The sequence below is a fragment of the Mauremys reevesii genome, linkage group 22, assembly GCF_016161935.1.
Source record: "Mauremys reevesii isolate NIE-2019 linkage group 22, ASM1616193v1, whole genome shotgun sequence".
Taxonomy (NCBI): Eukaryota; Metazoa; Chordata; order Testudines; family Geoemydidae; genus Mauremys; species Mauremys reevesii.
In genome coordinates, this window is record NC_052644.1 from 21,571,951 (window position 1) to 21,590,840 (window position 18,890).

The 18,890-nt window shown below is 62.0% G+C and overlaps 1 protein-coding gene across 1 annotated transcript; it reads right to left on the reverse strand.

Annotated features, from left to right (window-relative positions):
• Positions 1-1,892: 1,892 nt before the first annotated feature.
• Positions 1,893-18,656, reverse strand: NUCB1 (nucleobindin 1). Its single transcript, XM_039510041.1, has 13 exons — positions 18,569-18,656; positions 16,462-16,588; positions 10,846-10,953; positions 10,586-10,718; positions 9,897-10,000; positions 9,203-9,388; positions 8,563-8,653; positions 7,910-7,968; positions 7,292-7,384; positions 4,375-4,464; positions 4,023-4,193; positions 3,495-3,591; positions 1,893-3,320 (listed from the first exon to the last, which is right to left on the reverse strand). The coding sequence occupies exons 2-13, from the start codon at positions 16,570-16,572 to the stop codon at positions 3,211-3,213; spliced, it is 1,353 nt and encodes a 450-aa protein (XP_039365975.1). The 5' UTR covers positions 16,573-16,588; positions 18,569-18,656; the 3' UTR covers positions 1,893-3,210.
• Positions 18,657-18,890: the final 234 nt, after the last annotated feature.

Consider the following 18,890-nt stretch of genomic DNA (forward strand, 5'->3'; position numbering starts at 1 on the left):
GGAGAATTTCCTGGCCATTCGCTGCAGGCTGATCTCTGTAATGCAGCCTCAGGGGGTGCAGAGAGAGCACAAAGGGTTAATAAAACTCCCACCTCTCCCTGTGGGGGGGTATTTTATAAGTGGCCCAAGGCCTGCTTACCTCAACCTCTTGAATTTAACTTAGGTGCTAGGAACCAGGCCTCCTTGATTTTTTTCCCCCTTGCTGGGGGAGGGGAGTGGTGCTCAGAGCTGTGGCAGGGGGGTTGGGACTCCTGGGTTCTCTCCCCAGCTATGGGGAGGGGCAGGGTGGCTCTACTCCCTATGGCAGAGAGGTGCCAGCACTCCTGGGTTCTATCCCTGGCATTCTCCCTTAGAGGGGCTTGGACCCTGCCTCAGTTTCCCCATCTGTACAAGGAGAGAAGGCTCCTTCCTGGGGGGAAGACTGGACCCCTGCTCTCAGCCGTATTAGTGGGGGAGAGAACCTGTTCTGGGTCTCTTGGACCTGACCTGGGTGCAATCCAGGGGGAGGATCTGGCTCGGCCGGAGGGGGAGCTCCCCAGCCAGGTGTTGAGTGGAAGATTCCCAAGAGGCACAGAGACGGGGTGCACTGGCTGGTGACTCATGGGCACGGGGTAGGAGTTTAAAGCTCTTCCCAAGGTTGGCCTGAGTCACTGATTACACATGCCTGAGTCAGGGCTCCCTGCCCCGGCCACCTGATCTGGAACCAGCCCAGCCTGTGGTGTGTCCAACCAAGCCTTAAACCCCTCCATGGGGGGGCTCCCTCCCCACCTGCCCAGGAAGCCAGGGCCACCCCTGGCCTCCCCTTAGAGCCTGAAACTTTTCCCTCAACTCCAGCTGAAATTTCCCTTGTGGCTGCTGAAGCCCCCACCTCCCCTGGTACCTGCAGGCCCCAGAACCGGGCCCAGGATTCCCCGAGTGTTGCTGCAGGGCCTGATCCAGAGGGCAAACCCCCTCTCCGCTCCCACACGGGGTTCCCTGGTTGCTGCATCCCAGGGTCCTGTTAGCCTTTTGGGGAACCAGCCACACATGAGCAGAGTCCAGCTGCCCAGGAAGGCAACCCCTCGGCCCCACCACCTGCCAGGCCAAGGTGGGATCTCTGCATTCAGGGCCTTTCTCTGCTCCATGCAAGAATCCTGTTAGCTAGGGAGGACCCCCCCCCAGAGCTGGGTGTAGGGGTGGGTGTCCCACTGCTGTACCAGCAGGAACAGGGGTAAAACACCTCAGCCCCATTAAACCTTTTCATACTTAAATGTAAGCGAAGGAGATTGGAGGGGTCTGATCGCAGGGAGGGGAAGTATTTTCCAAGATTGGTTTTATTTCTAGTGATAAAAATTGCATCTCAATTCCATTGACAAACATCATATTCACTGATGAGACCGGCCAGACTGGGTCAGACCAAAGGTCCCTCCAGCCCAGTGTCCTGTCTGCTGACAGTGGCCAGGGCCAGGTGCCCCAGAGGCAATGAACAGAACAGGTAACGATCACGTGATCCACCCCCTGTGGCCCATTCCCAGCATCTGGCAAACAGAGGCCAGGGCCACCATCCCTGTCCCTCCTGGTTCATGGACGTGGATGGGCCTGTCCTCTATGAATTTACCTAGTTCTTTTTTGAACACTGCTGTAGTCTCGGCCTTCACAACATCCTGTGGCAAGGAGTTCCACAGGTTAACTGCATTTTGTGGGAAAATCTCTCTCATGGGATTTGCAGGGGGCAGCGGGCTAAAAATGCAAGAAACGAGGTGGGAAGTGTAGGGCAGGATTTAAAAAATAGTCCCACCCAGGCTCCAACCACTCACTTCTATCAGCAAACCCATGAAACAGCTCTGCACCTGGGGACCAGCCTTTCCCCACTACCTCCCATCACTTTCTCAGCATCTTCGACACCCTTTGGAGCCCAGGGCAGAGGGTCTCAGTCGGACCCGGCACCAGCTAAAATCAGCCCCCCCACGCCACACATGAGCCCAAAAATGAGACCAGCTTGTGTCTTAAATTATCCCTTTATGTGGGGAAAACAGCGAGGCAGAAAGACACACGCGACTGCTCCCCGTGCTGTGGGGCAGAGACTGCGGATTTGGGGGCCAGCAGAGCACCCCTAAAGCTAGTACAAGTTTGGGGGGAGAGTTGGGGAGACAGCAGGGCCCTGGTCAGTTTCGTTCCACAGCAGCTGGGGAGCGCTGCTAGGGGTGTCATGGGGTCTATCCCCCCAAAAAAGGGGAGCCCCCACCAGCTCACCCCCAAACTCCTGCCAGGTCTCGGTCCCGGCCCATCCCCCGCAGTCTCCCAAAAAATGCCCATGATTCAAACAGTCTGGGGCCAAGTCCCATAATTTCTAACCTGGGTCTGCTCCCACCCTGCCCCGGGTCTGGTGGGGTGGGGCCCAGCTCAGGGGAAGCTCCGCCCCCCCCCCTTTAATGAACCCAGTTCTATTGGCCTTAAGACTGCAGCTAGAATTTGGAGCGGGGGAGTCGTCACGTGAACCCCACTCACGGCTCGGGAAGGCAGCCAGGGGATGAAGGATTTTAAGGGGGGGTCTGTCCCCCTGTGTTATAAACCCAGGGGCTCAGGATGATGGGGGGCGGCGAGTTTGTCTATTTCATCGCCTCGACCAGCATGGGGTGGGGAGGGAGAGCAGCGAGGGGGGGGGGGGGAGGGGGCAGTGGGGCCCCCCATGAGCAATACGGAAAGACGTGGGAGCTGAGAGAATTTGGGGGAGCAGGAGGCTTTTTGGTGTGGGGGGGGAGGAGGGCAGGGGGAGACAGTGCTAATAGCACAATCTATTGCCATGATGGGGGGATGGGTTACCCATAATGCACCGCCCAATGGCAAGGTGCACTGCAAGCCTGCCCCGACCCCCAGAATACCTGCTCGTGTGCAGGTGGGGAAGGGAAAAACTGAGCTAGGCCTACCCAGCATGCACTACAGCAGCCCCTCACCCCCCACCCCGGGAAAGTGGGGGAAGCTGGGAAACAATGCAGCACTATGGGGCAGGAAGCCCCCAGCTCCAACCGACGCCTCTGATCCAAAAACAGTCAAGACTCAATGTCACCCCCCAGTGGCCAAAAAGGGGACTGCGGACAGCACAGCCCCTGGCCTGGATGCTATACTAGGACCCCAGCCCTGGGCCAGTGGGGAAGGAAGAGGGGCAGGGCCCAGGAGAGGGAGGGGCGGGGCTGACAAGAGGCTCTGCCCATCTCCAGCTCACACAGGGTTTCACTGGATCTGGACTTCGGGCTGTGGCGGCGACTGCTGCTGCTGGTTCTGGGGAGGTTCCACGTGGTTCTGTTCAGGGGCATGGGCTGGGGTTGCCGGCGCGGCCGGATCTGGAACGGAGACAGGAGAAGGCGGGTTGGCACCGAGCAACTAGATCCTCACTCCCCTCCCAGAGCGGAGAACCCAGGAGTCCTGGCTCCCAGCCCCCCCTGCTCTAACCACTAGGCCCCACTCCCCTCCCAGAGCCAGAGAGAGAACCCAGGAGTCCTGAGCCCCCATCCTACCTGCCAGGGCGGCGTCCAGGGCCAGGTCCTGGAATTTCAGCTCCTCCGCCGGTGCCTCCCCCTGCTGGGTTTTCCTCTGCTCCATGTGCAGCACGGCCTGGGAGGGGGGAGGAAAGGGTTAATCCTGGGCCTGCTCCCACATTAGCCCCTGCTGATGGGGGAGGGGGGGCAGCCTTTACCCCTCTGCTACTGCGGCTAGATTCCACCCCCACGTGCCGATCTCCCCCGCCCCCGTGACAGCAGTGGGGGGGGAGGGAGGCAGCTGATCCCCCACCCCAAAATTCCTGACTCCTGGGGAGGGGCAGACACATGCCCCCCACCCCCCAACTCTGAGGGGCACAGCCCTACCCCCTGCAGTGTCACTTCCGGGGGGGGGGGGGGAGAATCCCCAAGTTAGGCAAGAGAGGGACTGACCCCCCCCCCAGGGGGAGGGGCAGGGGGGACCCAAAGCCGCTCTCCCTCCCCCACCCCTCGGTGGAGGGAGCAAGGGAGGGGGTGGGGAAGGGGGGGACCCCGCAGCGCCCCCACCTGCTGATACTCCTTCTTCTGGGCGTCCAGCCGGACCTGCTGCTCCTGCAGATCCTGGTGCTGGCGCCGCAGCTGCTCCGCCCGCCGGCCAAGCTCCGCCTCCTGGGCCGCTAGCTCCGCCTCGAACCGCTGCAGCTCCGCCTCCGAGTACACCTGGGTCTCGTCCACCGTCTGGGGTGGGGGGGGACGAGGAGAAGGGAAGGAGGATGGAGGTGAGAACCAGGATCGACCCCTCCACTCCCCACACTCAGGCTCCCATCCCCTCCACCACCCCCCCGTTAGACAACACAGCCTCCCCCCAAGAGACACAGACCCCCAAATCCCTACCTCCCAGCCGCCCCCCAACACCCACCTCCCAGCCTCCGGCCTCATTAAACTCCTTCTTCTCGGTGGATTTCAGGAATTCCTCCAGCGTCACCAGTCGGTCCTGGTTCAAGTCCACCTGGGGGAGTGGAGGGGAGATAAAGGGGTCACATGGGGTCTAGGCCCCCCAGCACTCCCTACGCCCCCCATCCACCTCCCTTGTCCCCCATCCTGGGAACTCTGTGCCCATCCCCCTGGCATTGTGGCCCCGTGGGGTGCCTCTTGGTGGGGGTGTGGGGGGGCACGTGGGGGTTGATTTTTCTCCCTGCCCCATGGGAGACCAGAGCAGGTACTGGAGCCGCAGGCTGGAACGGGGACCCCCCCAAAACAGGACACCCCCCCCCCCGGGACACGGTGCAGCCGACCATGGACGAAAGCGTTACAGGAACTACAGACAACGCGGATCGCTCGCTGGAAAACGAGCCGGCGGCATGTGGCTGGCTGAGCCGCGCTGAACCGTCAGCTTGCTCGAGAAACATCCCAGAGACGGGTAACGTGCCGGGTACCCGGAGACGGCTCTTTCTGGACTTCCAGGGACTGTTTTCCCAGGCTGCCGAGCTGCACCAAAAACGGACACAGAGGACCCAACGTCAACGAAGACGCCGCGACCCACCGATCTGCCGGCGCCAGGAACCCAGACGGGCGGCCAAGGCTGGGAACCAGCGCTACACACGTAAACTGCAGCGAACGGAGAATGAAATGAACCGATCGTTGCATTAGGTTCACTTCCGATGCTGTTTCCGACACAATCCAGGGATGGCGCGATAGATTTCAATTGTAGGAGGACAGAAACGGACAATCAAGGCGTATTTAGGAGGGACGAGCGTTAGGTAAATAAATAAAGCGGGGCCGGACCACAAGGCCGACACCCGTAACATTTTAGCTTTGCCCGACTAGGCTGGAGAATGCTTGTCTGGGCGACCCGATGCCAGCGACGTCACCAGATGACGGAGAGAGACGTGCCAGCGGGCGAGGAGGCGGCCAGAGAGCGTCCCGGCCCACGACTGTAGCGTCACCGACCTTTCAGTCCTGACGCATGCAGGACAGAGACGTGAACAAGGACTAAGAGACACGAAGCAACGACCTGGGGGGAAAAACGGGGCATTCCTGGGGTGTGGGAGGCCAGATGAGGAAAAGGGGGCGGACGCCATCACGCAGACGCATACGGCGTGGTCAGAATTACAATAGAAAAGAGTCCCTCATTAGGAAGACCCGTGAGGAAACTCCTGGTTGGAATCGTCCCCAGTAGCGACGGCGATCTGGTGCCAGATCCATCGGGCCCGAGTCTCTCTTTGCGGATGCCTCCAGGCGTGTGGGTCTTTGTCGGATTTCGTTGATGGCTTCTGCTTCTTGGGTCCTTGACCTTCAGACGGAATCGGAAAAGCGGAAAAGAATTTCGGGCAATTGCAGAACTGGGCCCGGGACAACATGGAGGCCAAGACTCGGCCGCCCCCTTTTTTACGGTTCAGAAACGGGAACTCGGAGACCAAACGGCATCCAGGCAAGACCTTGAACATACAGCGGGGAAGACGAAATGCCCACCGCGGAGGTGCCGGAGCCCGCAGGATTGACGCTTAGAAACCGCGCTCAAGAGCGCCTCACTGCTGCTGCTTCTTTCTTTACGCTGCTTTTCCTGGCTCTGCTCGGAGGCCCTCCGAGCGCCTCACCCTGTCTTGGAAAGTAAGCGGAGAAACCTCATTTCCGCCGCTTGCACCCGCGATCTCATCCCTTTCGGTCATTCCTCAAAGCTCACGCCCAGAGGGGAGGATGGGGACTCGGCTCCTGCTTCACCGCCGCAGATCGGTGCATCGCCGCCACCCCAATCCGCCGGTCGATCTCCCGCTCACCGTCACTCGTGAACGCGACCCCGAGATACTCGAACTCGGCCAGTGAGGGCAGCTGCTCCCCGGTCACTTTCATCCGGGAGAGGGCCACCCCCTCCGATGTGGAGGTGCTGATTCTCATCCCCGCTGGGGAAAAGCAGCTGGACGGGCCCCATCTCCCCTTCGCTCCGGGACCGTGTTGGTTTTGCCAATGAAGCTTGCAAGGCGCCAATCCGGGTCCGGAGGCCCCCCGGGGAGAACAGTGCGGGGATCCGAACCCCAAAGAACAAGCGACTGGCTGTAGATGCTGCTGCGTAGACACGAACGTCGGTCAGAACCCGCCGGGCGTCCGGGTCGCGGTGAGAAACCGAGCGTCCTCCCGGCCGATTAAAGCGCGCGGGAAGGGCGGTGAAATGGGAAAGAAAAGACCCGTCTCGGCGAACCCCTGCTGGCGGCGCCGGCGCAAAAGGAGACGGATCTGAGAAAAGGGAGCGGCGGGCGCGTCCGGATGAGGGTTTTCCGGGCGACACGGCGGCGGTCGCTTCCCCGAATCGGGGATTTTCCGTTCGATCGGCGGGTTTCACGCTGGGGTCCCCGGGGGGGAAGGGGGGTGCGGGCACAGGCTACATCTAAGATTTCCAATGGGGGTCGAGCTCCTGCAGCCAAACTTTTTTAGGGATTCGCACATGAAAAATAGCATCCGAAAGCTCCTGTATCAGCTAAAGCTTTTGGTTTCTTTTTGCCAAAGAATTCCCTCCTGCGGGGGCGACGAAGCGGAGGGGAAAAGCCCCGGGGGCGTGTACACGAGTGAAGAACGTGGGGGGGGACGACAGATGGGGGGGGACCAGATGGGCTGCAAGGGGCAGCTAAGCTGGGGAAAGGCAGGGCAGGATCTCAAGTTCTGAGGCTTGGGGATCCCCTGAACGGCCCAGCGAAGGTGACGAGGCAGAGACCTCGGGAGGCAGCGTGGGGGCGGGAGGCAGCCCCCCAGGCCGGGGAATAGACCGGACGCTGAATCCAGGACCCCCTAGAATAGACTGAGGGCCAGGACCCCCCCCACCGGCGGGAGCGTGTGTCACTCACGTTCTTCATGACGTGCTCCCGCATACGCAGACGCTCCTCCTCCATCTCCAGCATGTCGTCCTCCTCGTTCCGGGGGTCGTAGACCTTCTCCAGCTGGGGGGGGCCGGGGGGAGACACCTGATCAACGCCCGCCCACCTGCATAGCCCCATTCCCCCCCACACACACACACACGCCTAGGCCCCGCCCACCCACCGCTGCCTGCAAGGGCCCCGCCCATTCCATCCCCCTCACAGCTCAGCCCCGCCGGTCCCATCCCACCGCTGCCCCCAATAGTCTGTCTCGCCCCATTCCTCAGCCCCATCCCACTGCTATCCCCACAGCTTAGCTCCCCTCCCCCCCCCCAATATACAGACCCACAGAAGATCTGCCCTTCAGGATCTCCCTGTCCTCTGCCGCCAGCCACCCCCATCTTCGCCCCACACACACACTCCCCTCTGTTTGCCGCCTCCTGGTGTCCGACTACCCCCGGCACACCAGCACCCCCAGCACAGCCATGGGGTGGCTTCCCCCACTCCCTTGGGGTCCAGGAGGAAGGATAATAGGGAGCCCTGGAGTCCAGGCCCCTCCCGCACAGGCCTTCACCCCCCACCTGCCCGCCCCCCCCCGGCGGAGCTCACCTCCTTGGTGAAAAGTGCTTCCAATTCTTGTTCGTCGAGAACCCCGTCGCTGTTTGTGTCTGCAACAAACGGGGGGGTGAGCGCAGCCGGGGCAGGGGAATCTCCCCTCCAGGGGGCGCCGGCTCCCACCCGGCCCCAGGGCGGGGACTGGCTGGCTCGGGGTGGGGCAGGGAATGGGGCCCTTCTCCTCTAGGAGGCACCAGTCCCATCTCGCTCTCGCCAGCAGCCCCCGACGGGTGACAAGTTTCCTAGTTCCCAGGAGCCAGACGTCCCCGTGTCAAACCCCCCCCCGCCCCACAGGGGGGCTGAATATGCCGGTGGGGGGAGTTGGGGGCGTGTGTCAATTTCTCTCCATCCACTGTGGGGTGGGATGGTCGGGTCTCTGGGAAAACGCTGGGGGCAGAGGTGGCTTTGGGGGTGGGTCCCTCCTACAGCCCCCCCATCCCACCCCAAGGGGTCTAGTGTGTTACCAACCCTGCCCCCCTCCCCGAGCCCCTAAATCCCCTGAACGGAGGACGGGACATGCCTGACTCCCCCGGGGTGACTTCAGCAGGGGGTGCTGGCCCCACACGGAGGGGGGAGCTGGGCAGAGGGCTCTGGACTGCCTGGGGCAGGGGCGGGGAGCGTCCCGGGACAGGAGACAGGCCCCTCACCGTGCAGTTTGAAGAAGGTTTTGGGATTGAACTCGCTGGGGTCCAGCCCGTCTGTCTCCTCCCAGACTTCCTTGAGCTGATCTCGGCTGCCCTGTAGGGGGCAGAGTCAAGGGAAGGAGGGGAGAAAACTCAGGTCTCCTGGATCCAAGCCCCCCGCCTGCCAATCATCATTCAGTCTCTGCCCCATTTGACTTGCCCCTGCACTTACGCCGCATTTTCCCAGAGCTGGGAGGTGGGGGGGGCTAATCCCCTCCCCTTTCCCAAGCCCACGACCAGAGACCACCTCCGCCCCCTGCAGTGTGGAGTTCCGCAGATGAATTTGGCGTAAGTCTGGCCGTTGGCTCCGTGGCGCCCTCTAGTGTCTCGTAGCTGGACAGAGGCAGGCGACCCCCCCTAACCTCCCGTCCCCCACAGCGGTGCGCTCTCTGGGGTAACCCCAGCCCCTGATGCAGGGAGTTCTGCAGATTAACGCTCACCTGTGACCCCTGAAACAACAGATCCTGCAGGCAAATGCGTCCCCCTCCACACACACCCTGCAGCAAGGAGTTCCCCAGGTAACTCCCATGTCCTGCTCTGCCCCCACCCCCCGCCCAGCTCGGGGTGAACCGAGCCCCCCCACGGGGGGGGAGGGGGTCGTTACCGGGACGTTGATTTTGGGGTGCTCCTTGTGCTTCTGGCGCAGCTCCTGGAACCGGGCCTCCTCCGCCCGCCGCTTCTCCTCGTCCAGGGACTTGAGGTATTCGCGCCGTTCGTGTTCCTTCAGCATCTCGTATCGTTTGAACTCCTCGTGATGGGCCGCGTCGTAGTTCTCCAGGTCCTTGGTGGCCTGCAGGAGGGGCGGCCGTCAGCACGGAACCCAGGAGTCCTGACTCCCAGCCCCCCGACTCTAACCACTAGCCCCCACTCCCCTCCCAGAGCTGGGGAGAGAACCCAGGAGTCCTGACTCCCAGCCCCCCGACTCTAACCACTAGCCCCCACTCCCCTCCCGGAGCCGGGAGAGAACCCAGGAGTCCTGGCCCCCAGCCCCACCTACTCTGACCCAACCACATCGTGTTCTCTCCACCCTTCCTTGGGAGCAGACTCACCAGCCCCCACCCTCTACCCCCCACCCCAGGCTGGGCGAGTCCAGTGGACCCAAGGGGACCCTCAGGAGGGGGTGAAAGGGTTAACAGGAGGGGATTTCCCCATGCGGGGGGGGGGGTTCTCCTCACCGTATCCAGGATGAGGATGGGATGAAGCCCCCCCCAACCCCCCAACTGCCCCCTCCCCCCCCCCAAAGAATTGGTTCCTTCTGACCTCTCCTCCCCACGTCCCCCCCACCCCCCCACACTCACTGCCTGGATGAGCAGCTCCAGGTCACGGGCCTCGAAGGTGTGCTGGTTCTGGGGGTCCAGGTGCTCAAACTGCTTCAGCAGCCCCAGGTGATCGATCTGCACATCTGGGGGAGACACAGGGCAGGGAATGGGGCGCGGGGCCCGTCCCCTCTAGGGGGCGCCGGCTCCCACCCAGCCTCAGGGCAGGGACTGGCTGGCTCAAGGGGGGCAGGGAATGGGGCGTGGGGCCTTTCCCCCCTAAGGGGGCGCTGGCTCCCACCCGGCCCCAGGGCAGGGCCTGGCTGGCTCAGGGGGGCAGGGAATGGGGCAGGGGCCTGTCCCCTCTAGGGGGCGCCGGCTCCCACCCGGCCCCGGGGCAGGGACTGGCTGGCTCAGGGGGGCAGGGAATGGGGCAGGGGCCTGTCCCCTCTAGGGGGCGCCGGCTCCCATCCGGCCCCAGGGCAGGGACTGGCTGGCTCAGGAGGGTGGGGAATGGGGCTGTTCCCCTCTGTGGGGTTCCGGCCCCCCATCCTCCCTTGCTTAGGTGGGGAAACTGAGGCAGAGAGGGAAAGGTGAAAGTTCACCAGGTACCACTAACACAGCTGGGAAAAGTACCCGAGTTCTCTCACACACACACACACACACACACTAGACCCCCCTCCCCTCACGGCGCTGGAGAAGGAACCCAGGCGTCCGGGCTCCCCACTCACTCTGCTCCATGGTTGCGTCCATCTTGGCCTTGAGCAGCATGCGGAGCCGGGAGACCTCCTGGCGCTTCAGCTCGTCCAGCTTGGTGCGGACGTGATGGCTCACGAAGTCCAGCTCCTTGCTCAGCTTCCCGCTCTGCCGCAGATGGAGGGGGGGGGGGAGCAGCTGTCATAAAGACACGCCCCCTTTCCCAGGCCCCGCCCCCCCAGCCAGCCCACCCTGGGGCCAGGCAGGGCGCCCCTCCACGGCCCGTCTCTCTCACCTTGATGTCTTCGGCGTTGGCCGCCTGCAGCTTCTCCCGGAAGTGGCCGTCTGTCTCCAGCACGTTGATCACCTCCTGCAGGTAGCGATGGTAATACAGCCCCGTGTCCTGCCGAGCGACAGCGAGAGGTCAGGCCACGGGCCCCTCCCAGCTGGGGGGGGGAACCCTGCCCCGGATCCATCCCGCCCCCAATATCTCCTCCAGAACACACTGAATCTGCCGGGGACGTACAGCGACCACACAGAACACAGTCGCCCGTCCTGCTTCAGGTGACGCCTTACTTGTAGTTGGGAGCCCGGACTCCTGGGTTCTCTCCCGGGTGGGTGGTGGGAGTGGGAGGTGTGGGGCTGGAGCTGGGATCTCTGTCACAGCTCTGGGAGGGGAGTGGGGTCTTGTGGTTAGAGGCAGGGGGCTGGGACCCAAGACTCCTGGGTTCTCTCCCCAGCTCTGGGAGGAGTGGGGTCTAGTGGGGAGTGTGAGGGGGTGGGAGCTAGGACTCCTGGGATCTGTCACAGCTCTGGGAGGGGAGTGGGGTCTAGTGGTTAGAGGCAGGGGGCTGGGACCCAAGACTCCTGGGTTCTCTCCCCGGCTCTGGAAGGGGAGTGGGGTCTAGTGGTTAGAGCAGAGGGGCGGGGAATAGGCCTCAGTTTCCCCATCTATACACGATCCTCCCTTTGCCTAGTCGAGCTGTGTTACCGTAATCCTCCCAAGAGGAGAGCCTTCCAGATCCGCCTTCCCAGAACCCACCAGCCAAAACGTGACCACGCCCACGGCAGCTCTCCGGTGACGGGACCCGATTCGCGCCCGAGCGGAGCCGGGGGCTGCCCTGACGCCAACTGTTAATAAACACACCGGAGCTGCCCGAGCCTCCTGGCTTCCTTGGAGCTGGCCCCGCTGGGTGAGCTACAAGCTACGTTTTAGCTCCTGTCCTGGGTGGAGACGCACTGGCAGGCCCGCCGGGGAGTGCCGCCTGGGTGAGCCAGCGGGGAATTTTCTATCATCTTTTTCAGCAGGCCGCAGCCTGCCTCAGTTTCCCTCGTACGCTGCAGTGCTCACGAGCAGGTGCAAAAGGGTTAATGCTGGTCCTGGAATACCACGGGGGGGGGGGGGGAAGGGGAGTCTTTGGTCTCATCTCAGGACCCCTGAACTGGGTGGGAGACGCCATCAAATTTTAACCGGACCATAGTGCGTTATTCATGGATCACGTGTCCTCTCCCTCTGGCTGCACTGATTTAGGCCAGAGAGCGACTTCTTCTCACGGCTGAGAGGCAGGCGTTGCCTGTAATTACTAAACTAACGAGAGACGCTGCTGGCTCCTCAGGAATTCCTCTAAGCGCTGTCTTCTGCCTTAAACGCTTGCTCACAGATCTTGTCTGTAACTGACGACGCTGATGAAACGAGGAATTAATCATAAGAACGGCCCCACTAGACCAGACAAAAGGTCCTGTGACGAAGTGGGGGATTGTCGTCTCTCCTTGGTTTCCCAGTGGGTTCCAGGCCGAGGGGGTGGGACTCAGTGTCCCCGGGTGTTACGGGTTAACGAGGGGAGGGGGGAGGGAGTTTGTGGGCACAAAGGGCTGGAGAGGGAACGCGGGACCCCGGCCGCTGGCCTGGAGGATGGAGACCCCAGCGACTGATGCCCTGGTGACCCGGCTCAGGAGACGCAGCCGGTTCTGGCCGGGGGGAGGACAATGGGCTGCGGGGACGGGACCCCAGTGACCTGACCAGCCGGGTCCGGCCAGAGGACAGGAGGGGAGAGGAGACCCAGGCCGTCCTGTTTACCTGGAGAGAAGACAATGGACAGAGGGGGGGCTTGGAGCCGGGGGTCTCAGATGCCCAGCCGGGAAGCAGGGGGGCTCTGGACTAGCACCCGGTAACCCATCCCCTCCCCTCCCGGCTGCTGGCAGTCAGATGTTTAGGGACACTCAGAGCCTCTCTGCCCATCTTGGCTAACAGGAGCTGGCAGAGTTCTCCTCGGTGACCGTGTCGAATCCTTGTTCGAACGGAGTTAACACCATCCCCCCGCCTTAGTCACCTCGCCTCATACGCTAATCATCTTCGTTGCCTGTCTCTGTACCATTTCCAATACTGATAGATCCTTTTCGAGGTGGGGCAGCCAGATCTGCAGCCCGCACTCGAGGTGGGGACGTACCATGGATTTATATAGTGGCATTATGAGATTTTACGCCTTTTCCTCCATCCCTTTCCTCGTGGTTTTTAAAGGAGGCTTTGTGGGTTTTTTTGCTTGCCTCTAACCACCCCTTTTACTTTGCTCTTTAGCCATGGGGGCATTTTTTTTAGGGTTTTTTAAATGGGGGGGTTTACATTTAGTTTGAGCCACTATTATGGCGGTTTTAAATCGTCTCCATGCAGTTTGCAGGCTTTTCACCTTGTGACTGTTCCTTTCAATTTCCAGGTCACTAGGGTCCAGGTTTTGCGTCGTTCCCCTTTCTGAAGTTAAATGCAGGGCCGCCCGGGGCGGGGGGTGTCAAGTGGGGCCCCCCACAAGAATATCGTATTCTCTAGTAGTGTAACTTTTTTTTTTAATGAAAGGGGCCCCCAAAACTGCTTTGCCCCAGGCCCCCCTCAATCCTCTGGGCGGCCTTGGTTAAATGCTGCTGTGGTGGGGGTTTCTCTGGCATTTTCTCCCCCTACAAGGATGTGAAATGTAATTACATTACGGTCACTATTACCGAGCAGCTCAGCTACATTCACCACTTGGAGCAGACAGGGTGACCAGATGTCCTGATTTGATAGGGACAGTCGGGATTTTGGGGTCTTTTTCCTACATAGGCTCCTATTAACCCCCTACCCCCGTCCCGATTTTTCAAACTTGCTGTCTGGTCGCCCTAGCAGCAGATCCCGAGCTCCACTTCGGACTAAATCAAGATTTGGTCCTTCCCTTGTGGGTTCCAGGCCCAGCTGCTCCAAGACGCAGCCACTGATGGGGTCTAGAAATTGCACCTCTGCATCCCATCCAGGGGGGACATGTTCCCAGCCAATATGGGGATACTTGAAACCCCCCATTATTACTGGGTTTTCTGCTTTTGTAGCCGCTCTAATCTCTGGAGAGGGGGAGCAGGCAGAGCCCACCCGGCTGCAGGGGGACTGGGACGTGCTGGGCTGAGGGAGGCCAGGCCTGAGGCTGGAGAGTTTCCTGTGCTGGGTTCAGACGCTCAATGACCCTCCTGTGTTACGCTGGCTGAGTCGCTCTGAGCTAGAGAGCAGGGTGGGGGGCGGGGGGGCATCGGCCCCTTCGGGGGGTGGAGGCCCCGGGGGTCCGAGCGAGGGGACTCCCCGAGGGCCCCACGGCAGAGACAGACGCGCTGAGGCTCACGGAGGGGCGGCTCCAGGAGGTGGAGGGGCCTGACCCCGGGGGAGAGCGGCCCCCCGAGAAGGGCTGTCGCACTGAAGGGGGCACCCCCCACAGACTGCACGGGGCCAAGAGTGGGCACGATCTGTGAGTCCATGACAGGTCCATCTAACCCAGTATCCTGTCTTCCGACAGTGGCCAAAGCCGGGTACCCCAGAGGGAATGACCATCCAGTCGCCCATTCCCAGTGTCTGGTAAACAGAGGCCAGGGACACCATCCCTGCTCATCCTGGCTAATGGCCTCCATGAATTTATCTAGGTCTTTTTTGAACCGTTATAATCTTGGCCTTCACAACATCCTGTGGCAAGGAGTTCCGCAGGTTGACTGTGCGCTGTGTGAAGAAATACTTCCTGTTTGTTTCAAACCTGCTGCCTGTTCATTTCATTGGGTGACCCCTAGTTCTTGTGTTATGAGTAAACAACACTTCCTTATTCACTTTCTCCACACCAGTCATGATTGTATAGACCTCAGTCATATCCCTTCTTAGTTGTCTCTTTTCCAGGCTGAAAGGTCCCCGTCTTATTAATCTCTCCTCATACGGCAGCCGTTCCAGACCCCTCATCATTTTTGTTGCCCTTTTCTGAACCTTTTCCAATTCCAATATATCTTTTCCGAGATGGGGCGACCCCATCTGCCCGCAGTATTCAAGGTGTGCACGTACCGTGGATTTATAGAGAGGCAATATGATATTTTCTGCGTTGTTATCTATCCCTTTCTTAATGATTCCCTTAATGATCAGATCGATCATTGACAAGACGGGCAGGGAACATTCAGGTGTGTTCGGTAAGGGGGCGCGGTGACAGGATCCGATTTTGGATCGTAAGCGTTGATTTCCCCGGACGCACGGAAAAAACCAGCACCATGGAGGCAAATGGAAACTCCCGGGGAGGCAGAGAGAGAGAACCCGGTGCTGGGAAGCCTGTTACGGTTTGATTGAAGGCTATTTCCGAGCGATCGTTCGCCACACGACGCTGCCCACGCGCGTTTTAGCGCCTCGAAAGCTTTCCACGTTCCGAATTCCGCGCCCTCGTGAAAACGGACACTGAGAAAAACCGGAAAATCGGCATGAAAATAAACACGGCGCGTCGCTGCTGAACTGATCCATAACAATCAAATCGGCCACGCCTAGGTTTAACCCACGGACCAGTGGATTGATGTTTTCATTCCCGTCTAAAGTCCTTAAAAGCCAACTACAGCAACAGCTGATCTCAGCAGCGACCAATCAGCCCCGGATGTCCTTGGCTTATTGATTAGGTCAGTTGATCATTTTCAAAGGAAGCTGCGAGCCAAAGCGACTTCCAAGGGGTTTCCTTCCGCCCCAGCCAGCGCCCGCGGCGTGAATTTGGGGGAGTGCGTTAGAACCGAGCTGAATTCGGGGGCCGCCACGCGTCGTGCGCACCTCCTCTGCGCGCCGGCCGGAGGAAGTAGCGATTTATTGTCTGACTTCAACCCTACTCCAGCTGAGTTAGTTGTCTTGTTAAATTCAAACACACAGCCCCCTAAGTGGGGGGCTCGCAGCTTTCCTGCTGTAACACCCATACCAGGAAACCCTTCCATTTCTGCCTTCCCAGCACCCACAAGCTGGATCTTTCCCGTCGCCGGAGGGGGGGGAGGGGGGGTTGGAAATCTGTTGGTTTTAGCTGAACCATTATTAGTCAGGGTCCCTGGCACCTGCCACTCAGCCAGTCTCTGGTTAAACCCCTGTGACGAAGTGGGGGGTGTCGTACGGGCACGACCTGTGAGTCCGTGACACCCCTTAGCAGCTAAACTCCAATGCCTGAGAGGTTTTATCAAAAGAAGGCTGGGCTCAGGGGAGGCTCGGACAGTGACCTGTGCCTCAGTTTCCCCCTTCTATAACATGGAGGAATAGCACCGCCCAGGAGGGGGGTGGGGATTAAAGATCCTGCGGGGCTCAGACACGAGGGTCACAGAGGCCAGACGGGTACCCCAGACACACAGAAGCAACTCAGCCTTGGCAATAAGCCAGCGGAACTCCCTGCTACAAGACAACTGTGCATTGTTGGGTCCAAACAAAAAAAAACGAAGGGAGGGGGGGTCTGAGACCGAAGAAGGGTTTCCAGTCTCACTGTGCCTTGACCAAATCGGGCATCACAGGGCCAAAGAAGTGGCCAGAGACTAAACACGGGGCTTGGCACTGACTTGGGCTTGCCGGCGGAACTCCCTGCTACAAGGTGATGGGGCGACATCCAGTCCGAAAAGGGGCAGAGCCCCGGCTTCTTACCGGCGGTTCCGGGGGCGTCTCTTCCGCCTTCTTCTCCGCCTTGGGCCGGTCGATGGGCACAGACGCCGCGGCAGCAAACAGGCCGGCGGCCAAAAGCCAGGAGAGCTGCATGGTTTCTGGAGTTCGCCTGCAGAGACCGGGGGAGGGGAAAGGCGGGTGGTTAGCGGGGGAGGGGGCAGCTGGGGTGCTGGGAGAAATGTGGGGGGGAGTGAAGGGGGCTCCCTGGGCTGAGCAGGAGATGGTGGGGGGAGGAGCCCAGGGAATGAGGCGGGGGGGGTCTCTGAGTGGGGGAGCTCCCTAAAGCAGGGGGCCTCTGTGGGGTTCACCTCATTCTGAGATGTTGGGGGCAGAGGGTACGGGGGTCCTTGTGCTTGGAAAGGGGGGTCTCATTCTTGGGGGGTCTGTATATGGGGTTCATTCCCATCTGCTGTGATGTTGGGGGGCAGGGGGTCCCCGTGCTGGGTGGGGGGCAGAACAGGGTGAGGCTGGGGGGGGCCTCTCCATGAGCAGGGGGCTCCTGGAATATGCAGGGCTCACCCCCATCCGCTGTGATACTGGGGGTCCCTGCGCTGGGCGGGGATGTTACAGGGGGTGATGCCTGGGGGGGGGGGGTCGTCAGAGGATCCTTCTCCAAAAGGGAGGGGCTGCCTGGGAAGTGGGGTCCCTCTGTGGGGCTCACCCCCAACTCAAGTCTCATGAGGGGAAATGCTAAAAGGGGAACCCAGGGGCCGTGCTGGGGTCTGAGGGGGGTCCCTGGGGCAAAGGGGAGGAAAAGACCCCCACGGCCTGGCAGGGGAGAAGGGGGGGGGGGGACAGGCTGGAAGACAGGAGCCTGGGGATCCCCTGGGCTGGGAGAGATTGAGGGGGGCATCCCCGGTGCGCACTGGGGAACAGGGAAAATCTCAAGGGGGCTGGGGATCCCAAGGAAGGCTGAAGGGGGTGAGTAGGGGCAGATCTCAGGGGTGAGGTGGGGATCCCCATGGAAGGCCCCAGGGGGAAACTGAGAGCGGGAGGCTGGGGGACAGATCCAGGGAGTGGCTGGAGGGAATCCCCTGGAGAGGGGCAAGTGGAGGAGATGGGGAGGAGGTGCTGCGGGAATCCCATGGAGTGCGGGAGGAAGATCTCAGTGGGAGGGGCAGGTCTTGGGGTGGGCGGGGATTCCCATGGAGGATTGCAGGAGAAGGAGGGGAGTGGTGGAGGAGGGCTGGGGGCAGATTCCAGGGGATTTGCAGGGGATCCCAAGAGAGGAGGGAATGGGGGCTCCCAGGAATGGGGCAGATCCCAGCGGTGGGGGGAGGGGCCACCCGGGAAGGGGGGCAGGTGCTGGCGGTGGGGGGAGGAGTTCCCTGGGGGGACATATTCCGGGGTGGGGGAAGGCTGGAGCTTCGGGGTGGGGATCCCGGCAGTGGGGGTAAGGGCCAGCCAGGAAGGTGGGCACATCCCGGCGGTTGCGGGAGCGGTGGGGGAGGGGACCCTGGGGGCAGTTCCCGGCGGATCCCGGGAAGGGGACTCTGGGGAGGGCAGTTCCTGGGAGGGGATCCCGGGGGCCGCAGAGCCCGGCGGTGGGGAGAGGGGATCCCGTGGGGCAGGGGCAGCAGAGCCCAGGGAGGGGTACCCCGGGGGCAGGTCCCGGCGGTGGGGAGGGCCCTGGGGGCAGTTCCCGGCGGATCCCGGGACGGCAGACCCGGGCGGGGGGGCCCTGCCCGGGGAGAGGGACCCCAGGGAGGGGGGTGAAGAGCCCGGCGGTGGGGGAGGGGGGGATCCCCGGGGGCAGAGCCCGGCAGTGGGGAGGGATCCCCGGGGAGCAGAGCCCGGCAGTGGGGAGAGGGGATCCCCGGGGGCAGTTCCCGGCAGTGGGGAGGGGATCCCGGGGGAGACAGAGCCCGGCAGTGGGGAGGGGACCCCGGGGGGGGCGGGGGGCAGAGCCCGGCGGTGGGGGAGGGGACCCCGGGGGCAGGGCAGAGCCCGGCGATGGGGGAGGGGACCCCGGGGGGGGCGGGGGGCAGAGCCCGGCGGTGGGGGAGGGGACCCCGGGGGGGGCGGGGGGCAGAGCCCGGCGATGGGGGAGGGGACCCCGGGGGGGGGTCTCGGTCTCTCCCGGACTCACGCGGCGGCCCCGCTCCCGACTCCGCTCGACACAGACAGCAGCGGAAACGACGCTTCCTGCCGCCCGGATGCCCCGCCCCCTACTTTGCATACAGTGCCCCGCCCTCCCGTTTATATACCACCCCCCCTGCGCGGAAAAGCCACGCCCCCCTCCGCTGGACCACGCCCCCTTCCCCCTATTGCTCCACGTTGTTTTCTCCCGGGCAGGCCACGCCTCCTGGGCGATATTTGCTCGCCCGGCCACGCCCACTGGTCTATATCTGCCCGCAGGGCCGCGCCCTGCCCCCACCCGAGGAGGTGACCGGTCAGGAGGCTGTTTAAGA